The sequence below is a fragment of the Microcebus murinus genome, chromosome 2 (genome assembly GCF_040939455.1).
Source record: "Microcebus murinus isolate Inina chromosome 2, M.murinus_Inina_mat1.0, whole genome shotgun sequence".
In the NCBI taxonomy this organism is placed as follows: Eukaryota; Metazoa; Chordata; class Mammalia; order Primates; family Cheirogaleidae; genus Microcebus; species Microcebus murinus.
The window spans coordinates 99,603,745-99,626,729 of record NC_134105.1 but is presented as its reverse complement, the minus strand read 5'-3'; the positions used below and the strand labels follow the sequence as shown (position 1 = coordinate 99,626,729).

Genomic DNA, 22,985 nt, shown 5'->3' with positions numbered 1-22,985 from the left:
GGCCCCAACGGCCTTTGCCAGGGCACCCTGTCTGCCCCCACTACTCCAACCCCTGCCAGTTCCTGTCGCACTCAGAGCGTGCCCTGTACCACAACACTGATCACACCTGCTAGGTTCATGGATTGCAAACAAAAGGGGCTGTGTGTTTTTGGATATGTATCCCTCAAGTCTTACACAGCACACATAGATAGGGCTTCAATAAATGGATATTGAAGGAATCAAGACATGAGTTCCAAGGATCAGAAGTGAAGATTTAAAAATGTCAGGATGGCCTGTGGCATTTTGGGGGCTCCCCAGGGCCATGAACCCTGATCACCTTGCATCCTGATCACTAGCTAACAAGGTAACGCTCCTTTTAAAATGTTTGAATAAATTCAAGATGACAAATAATGAAGTCAAGCCCTTTAGTTGTGGTCCCACCACACAGCCCGTGGAACAGCTGCTCAGCCAGTGAGGGCAGGGCAGTGGGCCTCAGGGGCCAGTCCCTGAAGGAAATCCAGGCAAGCTTAGGAGGGTGTGTTTAGTAAGTGGTGTTAAAGACAATGAGGACGCCAAATCCAAGAGGTGTTTACTATAATGAGTGTTGGAGGAGGGTGGGGTGGGCGGGGATGGGTTCCCCCATCCAATTCTCCAGGGCTCTAGGGTGACTCATTCTTCCTTGGGCTCAAGGGTGGAGCCGATATTTGTTCCCCCAGTTGTGTCCTGCTCCCCCTGGCCCTCGGCATTCCCAGTATCTCCAGCCACTAGAGCCACATTCCTCAGATAATTGGTGTTGAAACAGTTGACCTGCTCATCCCCAGGATTCAGGTCACAACAGAAGGCAGGGTCTCGCCAGGAGTTACGTTGGGGACCGCACAGATCTTCGATGAAGGCTAGTTTCTGATGAAAGAGAAGAGTGAAACAGATGATGGTGAAGGGGTGATCAGAGACAAGATGTGGATACTTGGGTGCCCAAAGTCCCCCTTCCATCCACTTCTGCTCTCTTTCTGGATGCCTTCCTGTGGCTCACAGAGTGCAAGGCTGCCTTGCACTGCTGGATTCCTGTGGTTGACAGATGTGCACATCTGGGAATGGCAGAAGCCTGAGGCCCAGAGAAGGCATAAATAGGAACTTGGAAATAGAGGGCAGGCCAGCTCAGGAATGAAGACTTCTGGCAAGAAAAATATGTCCCCCAGTAGTCCTCATTCTTCCCGAGGGCTGGTTTGAGGTACTAAAGAGAAGTGGTAGACTGCAGTTCCAGCTCTGTCCCTCCCCCCACCCATGCATCCCTCTGGAGACTATGACACTTCCCTTCCCCCCACACTCACCTCCTCCTCGGCACAGCAGGCTTGTTCTGGAAATGGCAGTTCACAGCAGAGGGCAGTCATGTTGTGGATCAGCCCAGGAATATGTTTACTATGTTGGGGCAAAAGAGATGGGGATCAGGGTCTTTGGGCAACCTCTGGCATCAAAATGGCATTGAGATACCATGATTTTGCTCTTCCCAAGGGAGCCCCAGAAGGAAGGTTTTTGGGAAGGGAAGAGAGTTGGGGAAGAACTGGGGGAGACTCACTGCTTGGTGATAACTCTTTGTTTTCCACAGAGATGGACCATAAGGTTGGGGGTGACTCGGCTGATGTCAATGGTCAAGATGTCCCGGTCATAGTTGGGGTAGGGGGCCTGACGGGCAAAGCACTCATCGCGAGCAGGGCTAGGAGAGTGGTGGCAACACGGGTGGTGATGGGTCTTTACAGCATGCTCCTGGTCACAGTATCGATCAAGGGCATCCTCCCACTGTGGGCCAGGGAAGGGAAGTCAGAAGCCTGGACACTTGGCCCCTCCTCTCCTGACCATCTATGTCCCTTATTGCCTCCCACTATGAGATGAGGGGCTCTCAGCCCCAAGGGCCAAGAACAGAGGGCAAAGAATTAGAGGACAAGGGGGCAGCTTGGATGTGTGGGGTTGAGAGGGCGGAAGCCCAGATGAGGTTCCAAGTTAGCCATGGAAGATGAGCTGGAACAGTGGGTGGAGAGGGTCAGGTGAGGCCAGAGCTGGACGAATGGATCGACGGTGGACAGGAACATGTGTGGGGTCATGGGTAGATGAGGCCAGGAGTGCAGTATGAAGGCTTAAGATGAACAGACTCAGATGATGAACACAATGGATGGACGGACAGCTACAAGCAGACGAACAGGTGGACGTGTTCACGGCAGGGAGGCACATGGACGGACGGACCGGCAGGATCAGAGGTCGAAGATGGGCAGGCAGGCAAACAGGCTGGGGATGGGGGGCGGCTGGGACGCCCACTTACTGCCTTCCATGTACAGGTGTGGTTGTTCCCCTGGCGGCAGCAGCGCTGGAACTCCCCCTCCAGCCAAGTCAGAGCCTGTAGCTGCCTTTGGATGGGGTCAGTAGCTGGGAGGTTTCGTGGCACAGAGCGGAAGCGTCTCAGGTGGCAGATGTTCTTGACATTGGCCAATGTGGGCACCCCAGGGGGAAAAGGCAGCTCGGGGCCCGAGGAAATACCAGACTGGTGGCCAGGGCAGGCCCGGAGCTGGTAGTGTGGCTGGGGAGCTTCCTCCTGGAAGCAGGAGAATCGAGCCTCCCCCCGCCGTTTGCAGCACCAGTGGGCTCGAGTCTTGACCGAGAACTCGGCCTCACAGAACCGGGTCACTGCGTCCTCCCACTAGAGCAAGAGGAGTGGATCAGCCCAGCAGCCCATGGTCCACATTCCTGCCTTCCTCTCAGGCTCCAGGAAAGGACCCTGGGCAGGCAGGTAAGAAAGAAGCAGTGGCTGTCCTCTGCTTTCCTGGCATGCTGGGGAGGCCCAGGGTAGGGTTACTGAAAGGGACCTGAGGTTCCTCCATACCCAGGCCTAGAACTCTAGCCCTTAAAACACACACACTTTCTGGGGGTTAAAGGACACTCCCAGCATCAAGAGCCCAACCCTTACCACGAGTTTTGCACAGTCTAGGCGGTTTGTGTTGCTGCGGCAGCGGCAGCAGCGGGAATATCCAGTCTCCAGGAAATTGAGGGTCTCACCCTGGCGAGTAAGGTGGGAGTAGCCAGACTGTGGCAGATTCCAGGGGCCATATACCACGTGCTGACGGTCAGGAAGGCAGATCTGGTTCAGATTGTCTGGAGAAGGTCGCCCAGGGGGGAAGCCATCCAGCCGGTGGCTCCAGCCCCCTCGGGGCCGGCCCTGTTGGCAGTGCTGGGCTGGGTTCCAAGACTCAGGATTTGGATGGGATTGGCTCATGAATGGAGTTGGCTTTTCTAGAATGGAGAAGGGGAATATGTAGAGGAATAAACAAAGGCTGGATGAGGTAGGAGAACTTGAGGTTGAGGAGAGAGGTTTGAGAGGATATAGGGGAAACGAGGAAGAAATTAATCACTTTTGGACTGAGTGACCGAAAGGAAAGGAGAATTGAGGCATGAAATTCACAGGCTCCCCCATCTCCTCCGAGAGATCAGGCCTGTTTCCTGTGCTGCTGCCCAAGGCTCAGGCTCCTGGCTCCTCTCCCTAGGGTCGTGAGCTAAGGCAGGGGATGGACAGACCAAAGCTGTCACTCACCCTCTCTCTGCTTGATCGGAAGATCATCTCCTCCTGATATGGAAGAGGGGGTCTACTGGGGTATAAGGAGTAAGCAAAAGTCACATTGGGATGGGCATCTCCAGAAGAGAGGTGACCTGGCTAGTTCTCATGCACAAAGAGGAACTCAACAGAGAAAAGTGAAAATAAATGCTATTTTATGTCATTTAATCACATAACTTTATAAAATAGGTATTATTTCCTCAAATGTACAGATAAAGAAACTAAGGCTTGGAGAGGGAAGTAACTTACTTGAAGTTGCACAACTAGTACGAGGCAGAGCCCACCATTTTGCCTGGCTCCAAAGCCTATGCTCCGGGGTAAGGCCATGGGGTAAAGGTGGGTGGGTAAAGAGGAGAGGGGTGGCTTACTTTCTTTCTGTTCAATAGTGACTTGGGGAGCGGGCAGCTCTTCTTCTTGGAGAGGGATGGCTTCCTGAGGCTGAGGGAGGTCCACTGTAAGATACAGGTGAGGGCAAAAAGGAGCATGGGTCAGACTGGTGTCAGCAAGACCCGTAGTGGGACAGAGGCAAGGGAGTGGGCGAGCACTCACCTTTCTTTTTAGGGAATTGTGGAGGGGGCAGCTCTTCCTCCTGGGCAGGGATGGCTTCCTGAGGGTCAGCAGGGTGCACTACAGAAGGGAGAGGGCGTGAGCAGCCCACCCTTTCTCCTAGCCAGGGCCAGAAGAGGGGGGCGGGGCCTCTTCCCTCCTATCTGAAGAGCGGGAGGTAGGCTGGATTAGGAACCTGGGGGGGTAACTGAGAAGGGTGTGTGGTGGTCTTACCTTCCCTCTGTCCCTCCAAGGGAAGGCCATGCTGAGAGGTGTCGGGGTGATCCATAGAAAGGCTTTGGGTCATGGGTGGAGAGGGGGGTGCAGCATAGCCAACTAGAGGCAAGAGGGGAGACGGTCAGAGCCCACAGCACCTCCTGGACTCCCAATTTTATGCTGTTTCCCCAAACTCTTACCTTCGTGAAGGTGCTGCCTGAAGTGCTCAGGCCTCAGCTCCCTCTGCTCTGGAGCGTTGAGGCCTGGAGGGAGGAAGGGCAAGTCAGGAGCAACTATGGGACTTGTATCCCTGAGCAAGGGATGGGGAAGCTCTGGAGGTCAAGAGTGCAAGAGGGATAACTGAGACACAAGAAATCCCTCTGTATGGACCTGCCCTGTGTCCCCAAATCCTCCCAACCCCGAACACACCTAGGCATGACCGGCTGGGTCCTGAGAAAGCCTGTGACATTCCATAGCTCTGCCTCTACCTGGCTTAGAGGCTGGGCCTAAAGGGAATGTGACATACAGAGCCGAGGAGGGAGGCTCTAATTTCCTCTGCTAGTGTCTTTCCCTCAGGGCTTGTGGGTTGTCCTCACAGCTTCTGTGGTGATGTTGCTCTGGCTTTCAGAGGAAAAAGTCCAGACTTGAGCTGGTTGGATCCTCACCTGCCTACCTCCTCCTCCAGGCCCTTGCAATGTCTTTAAACATTTTTCTGATAAGGAGCCCTTCTAGAAGTGTAAGTGCCCCCCACTCAGCTGGTCTCAGCTCCTCCTTAGTTTAGGTCTCAGTTTAGGACCTGAGGGACTGTGACAGGCACAGGGAAGGCAATCACTTGTAGTGGATCAGCAGGCACAAAAGACTAGGAACTGGGAGGGACAATGACACAGGGCTTTACAGAGGTACAAACTAGACCTATTGACATTCTCTCAAAAGTTTCCCTCAGAAGTTCCTTGTTTTGTTCGGACATCAAAGCACATAAAGATCAGTGGCTCTGTGAGCAAAGGCAAAACAAATAAGAAAACAAAATGAAAAAGAAAAAAGCAGATAAAGAATGTGTATGTGCTAGACAGAGGGTGGGTCTGTGGATGGACACCCCTCCCCTCCTCTGATCAGACAGGGATTCAGTTGGCGCTCTGTGAGTCTGCAAGGCAGATTTGAGCAGCCCCAGGGCCGCTCTTCCCTCCCTACCTGCCTAATGGCATCCTCCTCAGCAGAGGTCCCTCCCTCTGGGAATCTGCCCACCCCCTTGGTTATCCACTTGACTTCGATTTGGTGCTTCTTGGCAGCAACCTTTAGGAGCCCCTCCTGTGCCCCTGCCCCTACCTCCTTGGCTAAAGGCTCCAGTGCCCCAGGCTCCCGGTAGGCCTGCCCGCAAAAGGGAGGCCAAATAGAGCATCACACTGCTGGGGATGAGCTGTCTGGCCGGCCTGGACCCAGACCCCTGCCCGTGCTGACCCCCCCACTCACCTCCCTCGGAGGCGGCAGAAGCGACAGCCAAACAAGCCAAGACCCAGGCTGCTCTGGACACAGTCCCCATCCTGGGGTAAGGTCTGGTCACTGGCCACCCAGAAGGTGGGTTCTCTCTGGCAGATCTGGATTTGAAGGGCCGGGCTGCTGGAAGCCTGCTTCTCTGGTTGTTGTTACTGCTGCTGTGAACTTCAGGGCCGCCTCTTCGTCTTATATGGCTGTCTGGTGCTATTTCCCGCCCTCCTCAGCTTCCTGCCATGACTCAGTCCCAGCTGCTCCTCCTCTGGTGGCCACTCCTCCCAAAGTCACCCTGAAGCCTCTTCAGAGGATTGAGAAGAATGGGGGTGATGGGAGGGGAGCATTCCTATGACCCCAAGAGAAACTGATTCAGAGAATCATGGAGCAAGAGATGTTTGAGCCCTTAGTCTGTGCCTCAATTTCTCTGTCTGCATGTTGGCTTCTGTGGAAAAGGGATCTGACAACCTGTTGAACTGGGGTTGGGGAAACAGGGCACTAAGAGTTGACAGTGGGGAACAGGGCAGCTATCCAAGGGAGCTCTCCTTCCATAAGAGATCTAGGCTGTCCTTTTTCAATTTCTCCAACTCTCTGGGACAAAAAGGAGAGAAGTAGAGTAGAACTTCCTTTTATTCCCCCCTCTCAGGAATCAGAGATGAAGACACGTACCCAACAGCTTCGGGTTTATTTGTTTTTTCAGTTTCACTCCCTTCACATCCAAACAGGCAGAGCCTCCCTCCCTCTGTGGGGTCCACAAACTAAGGCTCTTTTCAGGAGAGCAGACACATGCCTCCATGTGAGTTCTGAGGATTCTGGGAGACTCTAGACTGTCAGTTAGGTTGAGGTCTCCCATATTATTGGAGGCTAATGGCTCTTTTGGTCAGTCTTTGCTTCATCTGCGTAGAAAGGCTCAGAAAACTTCTTCAGCATTTGGGACCCTGGTGTTCTGTAGTTCCACCAGCCGCTGCACAGCCTCAGTTAAATCCCACTCCCCAAGCTGACGATTATCTCGGGTCCGAATATTCACTGTTCTCTTACTTTGCTCTTTCTGGCCAACCACTGCAGGAAAAGGAAGGGAAGTTTAGGAATTTCAGGGCAAATTCATCCACATGGGATATTTCCTTTTGCTATGCAGAAATTTAAGAGACCTAAATCTTTAGGAAGGGTGGGAGCAGAGCCCAGATATGGTTCAAAGAAAGGATATATTTAGCTGTATCTGCTCTCCAGTTCCCCAGTCTTCCTGAGCAGACTGGGGAATGTTCCAGCCCCTGCATGCCTTATCACTTTCCGTCAGGAGCCCAGGGGTCAGAGACACTAGAGTCAGACAGAAAAAGACAAACAGATTGAGAACCAGACAGAGAGAGAGAGAGAGAGGAAAAAGAGAGAGAGAGAATGTGTGTGTGTATTTGGTGGTCGTGGAGATTGGAGGAAGGGGAAGATGGTAGGGGTAGAACAAACATGTGCAAGTATGTATGTATAGGATTGTGACACCCTGTGACACCACTTGCTCTAAGTGTTTGCAGGGTGAATAGGGTGTGTAAAACTAGAGAATCAGGTAATCTGGCTAAGGAGTTTCTGTTCCTTGCCTTCAAGTTAGAGCTCTGAACCCTGGAAAATAAAAAAAGCAGGAGCATGCCAGAGCTAGAGTATTGTCCTTAAGGCCTTTCTCCTCATCCCTTAGGGCTGACTCCATCTAGGTCTAGAATAAACAAGGCTAATTAATTAATGCCTTGTTAACTCTTCCTGTCCCTTTCTCTCTGATGCTTCCTTGGTTAATTACCCTAACAGACACCAAGAGCTAGAGTGGGGTTAACAAGAAGAAAACTGTTCTGAGGGTCAGAAGTGGTTGTAGGGAGGGTAGGGGCGGTATGAAGGAAAACAGGGCTCAAATGAGTCAGGTGTTCTGAATCCTGGCTCCTACCCCACTCAGGTGATGAGCCCTGATTAACCCAAATATGCAGAGAACCAAGCTTAGTAAACTTGATAGAAAGAAGAATGCAGAGGGTGGGTGGGAGAACAGATGGCTCTGAGGTCCTAGGCTGACTCACTCACTTACCAAACTGAAAGTTGTAGTGGGCAAGCTGGGCCCGGCGGACTTTCCTGCTGAGGGTCAGTCCAGAGTCAGCATCCAGGTCGCTGGCCAGTCCTGCAGCCTGCAGGCTCTGCTGTGCCTGGGACAGAGGTTTGGTGACAGGAAGTTAGGGTACTGGAAGGCTGAGGACTACAGTAATCTGATGCCACTCATCCTCAATCCCCTCATCTGTTCCTCCTTCCCCTTCCTCAGTGCTCTCCAGTTCTGACAACCTCTCTGCATCACATCTTTACAGTGAGCCCTCCTCCCCCTCTCCTTCCCCCTCCCTTTCCCCATCCCCACAACTTTTCTGTCTGTTTCCTACTAGAGATATGCTGTCAGTTATTCCCTGGACTTTGCCTGCTTCTAGCCACAAACGCTCAACTCTGGTACTGCCATAACCTCAATTCTCTCTAGGAAGAAAAATGAAGCCAACATTTCCCCAAGTCCATTTTTGTGCCAAGTACTCTATTGGCAGTGTTTAACATTTATTAATGTAACTTTCACACATCTTTACAAGGCAGAGGTCAGTCTCATTTTATTTATTTATTTTTTTGGAGACAGAGTCTCGCTTTGTTGCCCAGGCTAGAGTGAGTGCTGTGGCATCAGCCTAGCTCACAGCAACCTCAAACTCCTGGGCTCAAGGGATCCTCCTGCCTCAACCTCCCGAGTAGCTGGGACTACAGGCATGCGCCACCATGCCTGGCTAATTTTTTCTATATATATTAGTTGGCCAATTAATTTCTTTCTATTTATAGTAGAGACGGGGTCTCGCTCTTGCTCAGGCTGGTTTCAAACTCCTGACCTTGAGCAATCCACCCGCCTCGGCCTCCCAAAGTACTAGGATTACAGGCGTGAGCCACTGCGACCAGCCAGTCTCATTTTTTTAGATGTGGAATTTTCAGCATATAGGACAGCAGCCACTCAAACCAGTCCTGTGGCTCCAAGTGCTATGCCCTTTCCACCACCCTGTACGGCCTCTTCCTACCCATTGTGGGCACCAGACTCCCTACTGGTCCTGCTTCTGCCCTTTTTCTTGCCCCCAACTCCTTACCTCCCTGGCATATTCCTCTTGCTCAGTCCTCACAGGGATGACCACCACCTGGAACGGGGACAGCCAAAGTGGCCTGGTTGGAAGAGAACAGATGAGGGCAAATTTATTCATTCTGGCTTTGGCCACAAGTGTGGCTGCAGGGAGCAGATTTGAGAAGGAAAGAGAAGCCAGCATATGAAGGGGGAACAGGATCTGGAGCATGAACTGTCTGGTCTGAGGGCCAGAAAAGAAATCCAGGGTCAGAGGTCTCACCATTTTCCCCCACAGCTTTCTGCCAGCACTCCCAACAGCCTTTCCACAGAACCGAGCACTGCTCGGTGAATGAGGACTGGACGCTCCAGGGCCCCCGCCTGCCTTGGAAGGAAAAAGGAGAGTAGGTGGAATGGCAGAAATGTCACAAATTGTGCATACCCAAGATCACCTTCCAGTTTTCGAGAAATATTCAACTCTGGCAGGGGAGAGCATGGAAGATTTGGTTTAGTTTTTTATTTTTTTTTTTTTGAGACAGAGTCTCGCTTTGTTGCCCAGGCTAGAGTGAGTGCCATGGCGTCAGCCTAGCTCACAGCAACCTCAAACTCCTGGGCTCAAGCAATCCTCCTGCCTCAGCCTCCGAGTAGCTGGGACTACAGGCATGCACCACCATGCCTGGCTAATTTTTTCTCTATATATTAGTTGGCCAATTAATTTCTTTCTATTTATAGCAAGAGCGGGGTCTCGCTCTTGCTCAGGCTGGTTTAGAACTCCTGACCTTGAGCAATCTGCCCGCCTGGGCCTCCCAGAGTGCTAGGATTACAGGCATGAACCACTGCGCCCAGCCCTGGTTTAGTTTTTAGGGTCTATGGTAGAGGGGGAGCTATAGACCTATTCCATGGGCTACTGAGGGAAAAGGGGATGGGGAAAGAGTCTATACCCCTTGAACTGGAGGTCAAATCTCAAGGGCAGTTGGAAATCAAGCTGGATTGTCCCACACTGATGAGGCCGACCCAAGGCATCGTGGAGGTGCACGTCAATCTAGAGGAGACAGATGGGAAGGCATGAGAGCAACCAGAACCAAAACCCTCCATTATCCATGCCATTCCATGCTTTAACTTACCCGTGATCCAGGCTATCTGAAGAGTCCTGTCACCCCCTGTACCATACTCTACCCCTCTACCTCACTCTGCTTCACTCGCTTTTGTTCAACAGCAATCTCCACTTAATAATGGTGTTATAATATTAGGGGACATCCATACCCTGGCTTTCAATTGTTTGAGCTCCTCATCTCAGAGACCTTCACCCCACCCACACTGTGGCTACACCCTTCATCCTATCATCTCCCCCAAGGGCTGTACCTCTGAAAATAGTCCACCAAACACCCCACTCTGATTACTGTCTCTTGGTTTGCCAGATGTGACAATTATTCCTACTACTCACTCTTCAACCTGCAGGTTCCTTAACTCTTTTATCCTTCCCAGACCCCTCCCACCTCTGTTTCCTTCCCCATGCAGCTGTAACCATTCTCCCTAGTTCCACTTGTACCAATCATTGTTCTTCCACCACATCCCCATGGCAACCCCTGCCCTGGCAGTCCCTTAGCTTCCTACCCCCTTGGCCCTGGAATAGAATTGCTTATAGCTGCCCAACATGTCACATACCACACAGATGCAAAAGCAGAGGTTGATGCCACCCATGGAAGTTACTGTTTCGAGACTAAACTGGTCCCTTGCTGCTGCCACCAATCTTTTGGGTACACTAATCAGCTCTCTGCCCTGTTATCCTCAGGGATTTTCAAGCTTTCACTTCTCTTTCTCTTTTTAAAAATGGTATCTTATCAAACAATTTATTAGACTGATTTAACATAATACACACTTTATCATTGACTATTATCTCTGTAACCCTGAGCATACTGTTTAGCCTCTCTGAAGCTTTTTCTTCTTGGTAACATAGATATTTTACTTTCCTAGTATTATTGTTGAAATTGACCAATAAAACACATTTTCATTATTCTTTCATATTTTCATTTACTATTTATTGAGCAGCTAAATAAATACCATGTGCTAGAACAGAAATTTGGGACATAAAAATGAGGAATATACACATTGCCCCATCACAGTGCAGAGCAGCTATTTAGCACCCCAAAGATTTCACCTGTATGTTCCATATAATAGTTTTTGAGTAATTTCCTCTCTCTTCATGTCTTCATCCTACCCACTGACAACTCTCCTCTCCTCCACTCCCAAATCAGCAAATGATCCTGCCTCATGGAGAATTCAGATAACTGATATCATGGGATGAGAAAATACCTTGACTTCTTTTTTTTTTTTGAGACAGAGTCTCACTTTGTTGCCTAGGCTAGAGTGAGTGCCGTGGCGTCAGCCTAGCTCACAGCAACCTCAGACTCCTGGGCTCAAGCGATCCTTCTGTCTCAGCCTCCCAAGTAGCTGGGACTACAGGCATGCGCCACCATGCCCGGCTAATTTTTTCTATATATATTAGTTGGCCAATTAGTTTCTTTTTATTTATAGTAGAGACGGGGTCTCGCTCTTGCTCAGGCTGGTTTTGAACTCCCGACCTCGAGCAATCCGCCCGCCTCGGCCTCCCAGAGAGCTAGGATTACAGGCGTGAGCCACCGCGCCCGGCCATACCTTGACTTCTTGTCACCACACCTGTAAATTTCCTTGCAACTACCCTCAGCCTTTTCTTCCACTCTGGATACAATGGCAATAGTGGTCCCTTCTGTGAAGGGCTTTCAAGCACACCCCAAGTCTCTCGAGGAACTTCCCTCTACTGTAACCCCTTCTCTCACAACTTCCATTTCTCTCTCCAAAATAGGCTTCCTCTCATCACAGCATTTAAACATTCTCAAATCTCTCTTTTGATTACTTAGGTCCCTTCAGTTACTCTCTTTTGCCTTTAGAAGAACCAAACTTCTTGAAAGAGTTATATTTATTCATTCACTGCTGTCTGACTCCATCCTCAAGCCCCACTTTACTGAAAACGGTCCTTCAAAACCTAATAGCCTGGCTGGGTTGCAGTGGCTCACACCTATAATCCTAGCACTCTGGGAGTCCGAGGCGGGAGGATCGTTTGAGCTCAGGAGTTGGAGACCAGCCTAAGCAAAAGCAAGACCTTGTCTCTACTAAAAATAGAAATAAATTAGCTGGACAACTAAAAATATAGAAAAAATTAGCCGGGCATGGTGGCACATGCCTATAGTCCCAGCTACTCGGGAGACTGAGGCAGGAGGATCACTTGAGCCCAGGAATTTGAGGTTGCTGTGAGCCAGGCTGATGCCATGGCACTCTAGGCTGGGAAACAGAGTGAGAGACTGTCTCAGAAACAAAACAAAAAACCAAACAAACAAAAAACCCTAATAGCTTTCTTATTGAATCCAACAGACACTATTTAGTCCTTTTTTTCCCCTAACTTCTTTCACTTCTTCCAACTTGCCATGTGACTTTTCATCCCTACCCCCAGTCTCTGCCTGTACTCTTCTCTCCTAAAACACATCTTTACTTGGCCAACAATGACCCACCTTTCAGACTGGAAAGTGAGTCCTACAGGAAGCCTTTCCTGACCCACGGAGGATGCTAATCCCCTGACCCTGCCCCAACATGCTCCCTTAGTATCTACACAACACTGACCGACATGGCCTATTTACCCTTCCACAGCCCTCACTAGAACAAGTTCCATGGGAGCAGGAAATGTATTTTTCTTCTTTATATCCTACATAAGTTTTAACATATTTCTTTATATCTATTAAATATTAAATAAAGCAAAGCAGAAAATAACCCTATAATACTCTGAAATAAAAATAAAAAATAGGCCAGGCATGGTGGCTAACACCTGTAATCCTAGCACTCTGGGAGGCCCAGGCAGGTGGATCGCTCAAGGTCAGGAGTTTGAACCCAGCCGGAGCAAGAGCAAGACCCTGTCTCTACTAAAAATAGAAAGAAAATAATTAGCCAACTAAAAATATAGAAAAAATTAGCTGGGCATGGTGGTGCACGCCTGTAGTTCCAGCTACTTGGGAGGCTGAGGCAGGAGGATTGCCTGAGACCAGGAGTTTGAGGTTGCCGTGAGCTAGGCTGATGCCACGGCACTCTAGCCCGGGAAACAGAGTGAGAAACTCTGTCTCAAAAAATAAATAAATAAATAAATACAGGCCGGGCGAGGTGGCTCACGCCTGTGATCCTAGCACTCTGGGAGGCCAAGGCGGGCAGATTGTTCAAGGTCAGGAGTTCAAAACTAGCCTGAGCAAGAGCGAGACCCCATCTCTACTATAAATAGAAAGAAATTAATTGGCCAACTAATATATAGAGAAAAATTAGCCAGGCATGGTGGCGCATGCCTGTAGTCCCAGCTACTCAGGAGGCTGAGGCAGAAGGATTGCTTGAGCCCAGGAGTTTGAGGTTGCTGTCAGCTAGGCTGACGCCACAGCACTCACTCTAGCCTGGGCAACAAAGCAAGACTCTGTTTGAAAAAAAATAAATAAATAAAAAATAAAACACTAACTAGGGTCCCCAACTACCTTAGGCCCATAGAAGGCACCATCACCAGAGTTGAGGTCCCAGGGTTCTCCAAATTCCTCCAGAGCCTGTTGAAGGACCTTTAGAGGGAATGAGACAAGAGAGGAATATATTATCTTAGACTTCATGAGCAAGACATCTCTATAGTCCTTGACAAATGACCCCCTCCGCATTTGCCTCTGAGGACCATGGTTACTGTACCCCCCACCCCTTTCCACTAGAGAGTGGTTTATCTGCCTCTGTTTCCCCACTTCCTGCTCACCTGTTCAGCCTGGTCCCAAAGGCAAGGGTCCCCCAGAAAGCCAGAAGGCCGAGTGGACAGTGCCAGGTGGAAGGAGAAGCCAAGGACGGCATAGACAGAGCGGAGGAAATCAAGACAGCTTCGGATCTCTGCTTCCAGCTGGGGGAAGGAAATAAGGGTAGGTGAGCTGTGTACCAGCTAGAGATCTAGGATGATGGTTGTCTGGGGGACACAGGGAGCAAAAACACAGAAAGGCAGAAGAAAACTGGGGGTAGAATGTAGCTCAATTGTAGTATACACAGAGGTCAGGGATGTCGGAGGTTCACAGAGAGAACGGCAGGCGGTCTAGAGAAGGTTTGATGGAGCCAGGGAAGGGCCACCTGATCGGGTGCACAGAAAATGTGAGCATCATCCTGCTGGAAGCACCGCAGCCGGGTCAGTCCCCCCAGACCACCAGAGGCTTCGGCTCGGTGTAGGGCCCCGAAGTCAGCCAGTCGCAGGGGCAGCTCCCGCCAGGATCTGGGCCGGTGGGCGAACATCAGGCTGAGATTGGGGTGGGGAGAGGAGGGGTCAGGGCCACAGGGAGAACTAGCCCCTGAAGATTGCGCCCCACCCAATCTGGTTGCCTACTTTATCTGCACTGTCAGCTAACGCCTTCTCCAGCCATAGCACGTCCTCCCACTGAGTCCTGTCTGTCCCGCTCATCACAGCCTGAGTCTTGCCTGGTTTAAAAATCAATTTCTCAGGCCGGGCGCTGTGGCTCACGCCTGTAATCCTAGCTCTTGGGAGGCCGAGGCGGGCGGATTGCTCAAGGTCAGGAGTTCAAAACCAGCCTGAGCAAGAGCGAGACCCCGTCTCTACTATAAATAGAAAGAAATTAATTGGCCAACTGATATATATATATATATATAAAAAAGTAGCCGGGCATGGTGGCGCATGCCTGTAGTCCCAGCTACTCGGGAGGCTGAGGCAGGAGGATCGCTTGAGCCCAGGAGATTGAGGTTGCTGTGAGCTAGGCTGACGCCACGGCACTCACTCTAGCCTGGACAACAAAGTGAGACTCTGTCTCAAAAAAAAAAAAAAAAAAAAAAAAAAAATCAATTTCTCAGTAACACAATAAGAGACATCATTTACAGTGCCTCTGTTCTGTGATACCTAGAACCTTAGATAGCAACTTCAAATCCTTGACGTTACTTGCAAGGAGACTAAGGCCTAAAGAGGCATGATGATTTTCTCAAGTTCACGTGGTTAGCTAGAGGGCAGATTCAAGACTCAAATCAGGTGTCCCAGTACTTTTCCCAGGTGCTTTCTGTTACTTTTTAGCGACCCGATTATAACCCTAACCCCAGGAGGACCCAGGGCTCCTGGCTCCCAGCTCACCAGTGTGCAGGGCAGTTCATGGGCTTGAGGGCAAGTGTGTCTGTGGGAAGCCTGGTAGGGTGGTCACTCCGGGAGCTGGCAGGCCTGTCAGAGCCTGGGGGCTGCAGGGCAAACATGTCTTCCCTATAATGCTCCCAGTGCCCTGACTGTTCCCAGAGTTTTGTAGAAAACAGGGTGGGGGTTTTCACCTCTGAGAAACCACGACGAGCATACTCAGCCTGGAGAGGAGGATACAGACATGGAAGGTCAGAGTAACTGTGAAGAGAGGAGGCAGGGTGGCAACTGTGTGACTCTCCTGTGCACTCAGGATCACAGTCACAACCTATTTAATATTAAATACCACATCCCATCTCTATGCTCCCCCACTGCACACCACATAATTATAGTACCTTGCTAAAGGTCACCAGCACTTTACAATATTTATATTTATGCTTCCAACCCCCCTCTTTTAACTCAAACACCTTAGCTTCTTCTAGACCCTCAGCACCTTCCTGGTCTTCCTTCCCCTGGATTTAGGTTCCCCTTACCCTGATAAATGCCACCAGTGCATTATACACCCTTGTTCCTCGTGGCAGGAAGAAGCAACTCCCGGGGCTCAGTTCATGGAAGAAGAAGAGCTCCTGTTCCTGGAGTCAGGAATGGCAACAGTCATTTCAAAGGGAGAGGAGTGGATTCGGAACCCAGAAGAAACTGATGGAGCTGCTCAGCCTGTTTAACTAAATCTGCTCCCAACTTCACAATCATGTTTCTTCCTCTTTCTCCAACCCTTATTACCATCCCTCTCTATCTTCCCAGTCTCTGTACCTTCCCAATGCGCCGGTGGTCCTTCAACTCTGCTTTTTCTCTCCATGCTTCCCAAGCTCTCAGTAACTCTACTGTGGGGAAGGAAATCCCTGATACTCTCTGCAGTGTCTCTGGGGCCCCTGAAGACTTCCACAAAGATGATGAATTCTGTGGGAGGACATAGGGAATCAAAGGGAAGACAAGGACTGAAGGCACCCAACCTCTCTCTCACCTCTCATATAATACTGTCAGTGTAAGCATCACAGGTACACCAGTTGACAATGATCCTGTCTCATTTCTCTCACTCCTTTTTCCACCATCACCACCAGTAGGATGGACACCCCCATCCTCTAGACACGCCTCTTCCATGTTTACAGCCTTGGAGTTGCCCGACTCTTCATTCCAACAAGGTTGGTCAAGCCTAACCTTACTCTGCCACCTCTTTTTCTCCCCATTCTCACCACCACTGCCTGACCAATACCCCTGTACTTAGTTCCTTCCTCTTCTAATCAATGGCTGCATAGGGAAGTAACCATAAGCTCTGGTCAAATGTCAGTCTATCCAGTCCCTTATCAATATCCCATACAGCTACTAGAAAATTCACTTTTCTACACTATATCCTATTCTTGGCCACATGAAATTCAAAAGCCTCTGCTTGTGCTTTCTTTCCTTTTTTTTTTTTTTTTTTGAGACAGAGTCTCGCTTGTTGCCCAGGCTAGAGTGAGTGCCGTGGAGTCAGCCTAGCTCACAGCAACCTCAAACTCCTGGGCTCAAGCAATCCTCCTGCCTCAGCATCCCGAGTAGCTGGGACTACAAGCATGCACCACCATGCCCGGCTAGTGTTTTCTATATATATTAGTTGGTCAATTAATTTCTTTCTATTTATAGTAGAGATGGGGTCTCGCTCTTGCTCAGGCTGGTTTCAAACTCCTGACCTCGAGCAATCTGTCAGCCTCGGCCTCCCAGCGTGCTGGGATTACAGGCGTGAGCCACCGCGCCCGGCCTGCTTGTGCTTTCTTTTAATAATCGTACTAATACAAAACAGCCTACATTTTATAGCACTTTGTAACTTTTCCTCACTTTCTCCTGCATCAGTTGGTTTTCGTTGTCTTTATGAGGTAGATTTACTGGTAGGACAGGAAGGTTTTAATAACCTCATTTTATAGATGGAGAAAATGATTAAGATTTACTGAAGGCTACACACAGAGTGCAGAATGAGGGCTAAGTGCAGATGGCTAGGTTTTCAGTTCAGGGCTTTTTGCTCTAGGCATCTGCCTGTCCCCTTGCTCCTCACTCCTATCCCATCTAGTAACTCATCTTGTCCAGGGACAGTATTTTCACAAAAGGCATGCCCTTGACTTAAGGTGTTCTGTGTCTGTCAAATGGTATTCAACTGTCCCCCTTGACATGCCTCCTCTCTCTCCAGGAGCCTTCCCTATATGACAGAGTTTAGCCTGCTCATGCATTCCTTCCTATTCCATCTGCCTGGACACAGATGTCAGAGGGGATCTGGACTGGCTTCTGGGCCCTGGCAAGGTGTCCAGTATCTGCTATCAAACTGGGAGTTTCTAGAATGTGAGGTCTAAGTATCTTTCTCCTTCTGGATTCTCCCCTTAGGTATTGGAGTAGAGAAGGGGCTGAAAGAAGGTATCATCTTCCCATTCTCCTGCTCACTTCAGTGAAAACAGGAGTCTTAACCTAACTCTGCCCCCACAACTGACCGTTAGCAGCTTCAGTGCCCCAATCTGTCCAGTATGCCGAAGATGGGGGCCCTGGCAAAGATCAACCAATGTGCCACACCTGGGAGAAAGAAGAGGCCAGTTAATGATTTCCAGATTCTTGAGCTTCTAGTTTTCTCCCTTTCATGGCCTTTGGGTGACAGAAAAAGGAGATGAAAAGGAAAGAACTGTTCTATAGGCAGAGAGAGCAATGGCAGATAAAAATCAATTCCTGGTCCCATTTCTTTTTCTAGAACAACACAGATTGCCACCTATCTTCCTTTCCTTATCCCATTCTTGGCCTTCTTCAGTGCTTCCCCATCTCTCTCTATTTCCCTTAATCTTGACAACTCTTACCCATATACTGTTGCTGTTGGACCTCTCACTTTCTTCTCAATTAGGTGAAGCTTAAAGGGGTTATCCTGGAAGAAGGTAGAGGGAAGACTCAAGATAAGTTTTTATTCCTACAAAGATGTCCCTGGGAGAGAGCCAACTCTTCCCTCCACCCTACCTTGAAGAGCTGGCGAAGCTGATCCTGGGAAGCCTCTAGCCTCCGGAAGGGTTTAGCAGCAGCTGCAAGTTCCTGGCAAATCTGCTCCAGAGCAGGTAGCTCTGAGCCCCGGATTGTCCTGGAAAGAGAAAAGTTGGTTGCTTGCATCGTATAAGATGCATCAATCACCTGGGTGACACATCTGTTAGCTAGGGGATGAAGTCCTGCCTTTTAGGAAAAAAAGTCCAGAATTATTGGCAAAGGCAAACTCAGAAAACATAAATAGGAAATAAACTTACATATTTTACAGCTGGAGAAAAAGTTCTATGCATGAAGTTAAAAGCAGGGTGTGGGCCGGGCGTGGTGGCTCACACCTGTAATCCTAGCACTCTGGGAGGTCGAGGCAGGATTGCTCAAGGTCAGGTGTTCGAAACCAGCCTGAGCAAGAGCGAGACCCCATCTCTACTATAAATAGAAAGAAATTAATTGGTCTACTAAAAATATATAGAAAAAATTAGCCGGGCATGGTGGTGTATGCCTGTAGTCCCAGCTACTTGGGAGACTGAGGCAGAAGGATCGCATGGGCCCAAGAGTTTGAGGTTGCTGTGAGCTAGGCTAATGCCACGGCACTCACTGTAGCCTGGGCAACAAACTGAGACTCTATCTAAAAATAAATAAATAAATAAAATAAATAAAAGCAGGGTATGGGAATTGGACAAAATTAGAATAATAATGAGAGGATGAAGTAATACTTGAATTCATGAAGGCTAAGAAGGTAAGTTTCAAGCAGAGTTAGCCAGAAGAAGAGGGACATGGACTAGCGGAGAATGTGGTACCAATGTCATAGTTGAGGCCTATGGAAGCCCTCTTCCAGCTTTCTCCTCCAAATTGAACATGCTTGGGACCCCTGAAAAGGGCCTCAGAAACCACCCCAGAATCCTCCTCTTCCTTCCTTCATTACTCACCGATCCTTTCCCAAGAAGAAATCATGGTAAAAGCCACGTTCTGTACTTGGACCTCGGCAGAGAACAGCACCTAAGAATTGTTCAGCTGCTGCCCCTAGGACATGGGTGCTGGAGTGCCAGAAGACCTGGGTTCACAAGAAAGTTTATAAGTTGATAAACTTTTCCCTTAAACCCTGGATCTCTGTTCTCTTTCTCAGAGAAGCTGGTGAGAAAATCAGTATGGCTCTAGAAATAACTATGACAACATGGAGAACCTAAACTTTGGGAGGTGACCACTAAAAGTAAAAGGTTAAAAAAAAAAAAAAAAAAAGACTTCATAAAAAAGAAAGCACAAAGCCAGGATCTTTTCTTCTTCCAGTGCATAGAAACCCCAGCTCTACCCCTCAGTCCTTGGTGCTTCCCAGTCCTGGAGCATAGAAGCAGGAGGCTAGTCAGTCATCTTCTGCTGCTCCTATAACCTTTCAGGGTTTCAGAATAAAATATCTTCTTAAGACAATAGTTCCTTAGGGCTTTTAGTCCCCCCACCCCTTTTATTTTCTATCCCAGTCGTCTAAAGCATTACGACTACTGGATCTGGTCACTATTTACACAAAGATGACATGAAAACTCCATTTTTCTGTATGTTAATAGACAAGGTCTGTATCATCCAAGCTGACATGAAGAGGACAAAGTGGGAAGGTGGCCAGGTTGTCTGCTCAGTTGTGGAAGCCATGTTAGAAGTGAATACATACTACAGATGACTTATAATGTTTATGTACTCAAGAGTTGAGGGGGCTGAACTGGCATATTATTCTTCTGTTTTTCAATATATTATCTCTTCCGTTCACTAGCATAAACATTTGCTTAACAGACCAAAGCTAAGTAAAAACTTTCATCGTAAATTTTCGGACTAAGGCCGGGCATGGTGGCTCATGCCTGTAATCCCAGCACTCTGGGAGGCTGAGGCAGGAGGATTGTTCAAGGTTAGGAGTTCGAAACCAGCCTGAGCAAGATCGAGACCCCCGTCTCTACTATAAATAGAAAGAAATTAATTGGCCAACTAAAAAATATACAGAAAAAATTAGTCGGGCATGGTGGCACATGTCTGTAGTCTCAGCTACTTGGGAGGCTGAGGCATAAGGATTGCTTGAGCCCAGGAGTTTGAGAGCTGTGAGCTAGGCTGATGCCATGGCACTCACTCAAGCCTGGGCAACAAAGTGAGACTCTGTCTCAAAAAAAAAAAAAAGAAACTCACTGCTTTTCCCTCTGGTGAATCGAATGTCAGAAATCTGAGATCAGAATCTGTCTCCAAGGGCCGCTCCAGATCATAAAATTCTCCATTCACTTGAGCAGCCACTGCAGTATCTGCCAGTGTTGAACTTCAGCAGTGGAAGGTGGGGATGAAAAAAAAAGACAGGGTTACAAGGCACAGAAAGACAAACATCGCATGTTCTCACTCATATATGGGAGCTAAAAAAGCTGATCTCATGGAGGTGAAGAGTAGATAGTTAACAAGAGGCTGGGAAGGATGGGGAATGAAGAGAAGTTGGCTAATGGGAATAACATATGGTTAGATAGAAGGAATAAGTTCCAGTGTTTGATAGCACAGTAGGGTGACTATAGTTAACAATAATTTATTGTATAGTTGAAAATAGCTAATAGAGTTGACATGTTCCCAATACAAAAGAATGATAAATGTTTGAGGTGATGGACAGCCTAAACACCCTGATTTGATCAATACACATTGTATGCATGTATCAAAATACCGTATGTACCCCATAAATATGTATAATTATGTATCAATAAAAAAGTAATTTAAAAAAAGGGTTACAATCCACAGGGGAAGAGAGAGACTCATCTGTTCGCAACTCTATACTTGCAAAGAGGAAACAAATTACCAGAGCAATAAAAGCTATCACTTCTTTCCCCAATGGAAGGGCAGAGACTCTGATGCAGAAGATAATACAGATAAAAGAAATCTTCAAGAAAAGCTATTTTGATGGGGATGGAATAGGAACAGCAAACCAAGTTTTCTTCCTCTGCTCAGGTGCAGAGGCAGTAAAGGGGAAGGATGTGCCTGGTACCTGATCTTCTGGGCTAGTTGGTAAGGGGTTGTGTTCCATGCCACAGCATCCACTTTCTGGCCTCCAGGAAGCGATATCTTAATAGTTCGGGGTTCCTTCTGTGCCATGCTTGCTAACCTCTTTACCTGAGCAGCCCATAGCTCCTCAAAAAGGCCAAGCCGCTCGGCCAACCAGTGCGGAAGGGTCGGCACAGCTGCCTGTTGGGAAAGATATGTTAGCAGGAAACACAGGTCCCATCATTCCTTTTTACTATTAGGGAGGATAGGACTTGTGGATATTTAGGTGGCCTTGGTCCTAATCTCTAGTCTTTTTGTTTTGTTTTGTTGAGACAGAGTCTCACTCTGTTGCCTTAGCTAGAGTGCCGTGCTGTCAGCCTAGCTCACAGCAACCTCAAACTCTTGGGCTCAAGCAACCCTTCTGCCTCAGCCCCCCGCAGGCGCCACCATGCCCAGCTAATTTTTTCTATATATAATTGGCTAATTAATTTCTATTTATAGTAGAGACTCTTGCTCAGGCTGGTTTCGAACTCCTGACCTTGAGCGATCCTCCCGCCTCGGCCTCCCAGAGTGCTAGGATTACATGCGTGAGCCACCGCGCCCGGGCCTAGTCTTTTAGGTGATTGGATGATACAAGGCCCTGGGCTGGGGGCCTTACGAAACTCTGCGCTCCCCAGACCGCTGACTCAAGCAGCAAGGCGGCCCTGTCGGGAGACAGGGAGGACTGGGGAGAGGAGTAGTGGCGGGAGGCTGGGTTCAGAGCCTACATACATCCTTTGACTTTGGCTGGGCTGGGTCTGATGCAGTACGGAATTTTTGGGTACCTCACGCACCGTGTGCAGCCCGCAGACCTGTAACCCTGGTAGCCGGAGAAGTTGCCACCTCTGACAGAGACCCATGTTTCTTCAGACCTGTGCCTACATGCTCAAACAGATTATCGCCGCTTCTCCTTCACCAGATTCCTCATTGGCTTCTGGCCCAACAATGTTTCTGTCTATTGGTTCCTACAGCTGCCACTCTAGCCTGGCACCACCTCCAGGAAATCCGCAGGGGTACACCCCACACAGCACCAGCCGCTGTGCAAGTGGTTCCGGCTGTGCAAGTGGTTCCGGCTGACAGGAAGATGGAAACTGTAACACACGCCCGCAATCCTGAGATCCGCAGCGTTTCAGTTGAAACCGTAAAGGAGCAATAAGTTGTCCTGTGGATTTGACGACAGGGGCAGGTTAACTTCTGAAGGCAAGAATGGGAGAAAAACAGACAAGAAATGGTAGTTAGTAATTTCCCTTTATCCATACATTTTCTTTTGCAAGGTCCTTACAGCAGATAGAAAAACGTTAAGACTAAGCATAAACTTTGGAACCAGATAGACCTAGTGTAAATTCTGGATCTGTCCTTAACTATGTAATTTTGGGTAAATTATTTTCTTTAAGCCTTAATTTTTCAGCTGTAAAACGGAAGTCATAATAGTATCACTCTCAATTATGGAGTTTAATTTTATGTAAATCGTCCAGTATAGTGCATGGTTTTTGGTAATGGGCAATGGCAACAAGAAACAATTATGGTAAATAGATATAACAGCTTTAAGGCTGGAGCAAAGAATCTGCAAAGGTCACTTCTTTGAATCCCTTCATATTCATGATGTTTAAAAGAGACTTTGGAGACCTATTAATTTTACAGATGAGGAATTAAAGGTCAGAGACCATAAGTGATTTAAGGTCAAACAGCAAGTGCTAATGTGGCTTCCAAATCCAAGTCTTGTACTCTTCCACCACACCATGCTTTTTCTAGTAAGAGTTTACTTCCAATACTCTCCCAGCACCTCAGAAAAAAGTGCCTAACTAGATTAGTTAGCCCTTTGCTCCCTACATAAGCCCTTTGCCTCTCATTCCCATCCC

General features: G+C 48.7%; 2 protein-coding genes across 5 annotated transcripts; both read right to left on the bottom strand.

Moving 5' to 3' along the window:
* Positions 1-390: 390 nt before the first annotated feature.
* Positions 391-6,039, bottom strand: ECM1 (extracellular matrix protein 1). Its single transcript, XM_012767473.3, has 10 exons — positions 5,804-6,039; positions 4,537-4,599; positions 4,355-4,456; positions 4,124-4,201; positions 3,943-4,026; positions 2,933-3,255; positions 2,291-2,665; positions 1,553-1,773; positions 1,308-1,395; positions 391-879 (listed from the first exon to the last, which is right to left on the bottom strand). Exons 1-10 carry the CDS (start codon positions 5,871-5,873, stop codon positions 649-651), a joined length of 1,635 nt encoding a protein of 544 aa, XP_012622927.2. The 5' UTR covers positions 5,874-6,039; the 3' UTR covers positions 391-648.
* A 441-nt stretch (positions 6,040-6,480) lies between these two features.
* On the bottom strand, positions 6,481-22,318 carry TARS2 (threonyl-tRNA synthetase 2, mitochondrial). 4 transcript variants are annotated; one of them, XM_076000086.1, is made up of 18 exons: positions 21,912-22,314; positions 21,092-21,288; positions 20,263-20,386; positions 19,029-19,153; positions 18,085-18,202; positions 17,931-17,995; positions 17,577-17,655; positions 15,877-16,023; positions 15,600-15,698; positions 15,073-15,290; positions 14,073-14,235; positions 13,714-13,851; positions 13,454-13,531; positions 9,854-9,954; positions 9,196-9,297; positions 8,944-9,016; positions 7,875-7,989; positions 6,481-6,877 (listed from the first exon to the last, which is right to left on the bottom strand). In XM_076000086.1, the coding sequence occupies exons 1-18, from the start codon at positions 21,984-21,986 to the stop codon at positions 6,729-6,731; spliced, it is 2,166 nt and encodes a 721-aa protein (XP_075856201.1). In that variant the 5' UTR covers positions 21,987-22,314; the 3' UTR covers positions 6,481-6,728. The 4 variants fall into 4 exon arrangements, with proteins under 4 accessions (XP_075856201.1, XP_075856202.1, XP_075856203.1 ...); XM_076000087.1 differs by having other exon boundaries at positions 21,921-22,313; XM_076000088.1 differs by lacking the exon at positions 15,600-15,698 and having other exon boundaries at positions 21,912-22,316.
* Between the last annotated feature and the right edge of the window lie 667 nt (positions 22,319-22,985).

What these genes read in the sequence shown, in the direction of transcription:
- ECM1 (XM_012767473.3), bottom strand. Translation starts at nt 5,873, where the DNA reads ATGGGGACTGTGTCCAGAGCAGCCTGGGTCTTGGCTTGTTTGGCTGTC. An exon ending in TTCTGCCGCCTCCGAGGGAG is followed by an intron (nt 4,600 to 5,803) that starts GTGAGTGGGGGG and finishes TCCTCCCTCCAG; the next exon opens with GCCTCAACGCTCCAGAGCAG. An exon ending in ACAATTCCCTAAAAAGAAAG is followed by an intron (nt 4,027 to 4,123) that starts GTGAGTGCTCGC and finishes TGTATCTTACAG; the next exon opens with TGGACCTCCCTCAGCCTCAG.
- TARS2 (XM_076000086.1), bottom strand. Translation starts at nt 21,986, where the DNA reads ATGGGTCTCTGTCAGAGGTGGCAACTTCTCCGGCTACCAGGGTTACAG. An exon ending in GGGCACTGAAGCTGCTAACG is followed by an intron (nt 16,024 to 17,576) that starts GTCAGTTGTGGG and finishes GTCCTCCCACAG; the next exon opens with AATTCATCATCTTTGTGGAA. An exon ending in ATGAACTGCCCTGCACACTG is followed by an intron (nt 14,236 to 15,072) that starts GTGAGCTGGGAG and finishes CCCCAATCTCAG; the next exon opens with CCTGATGTTCGCCCACCGGC.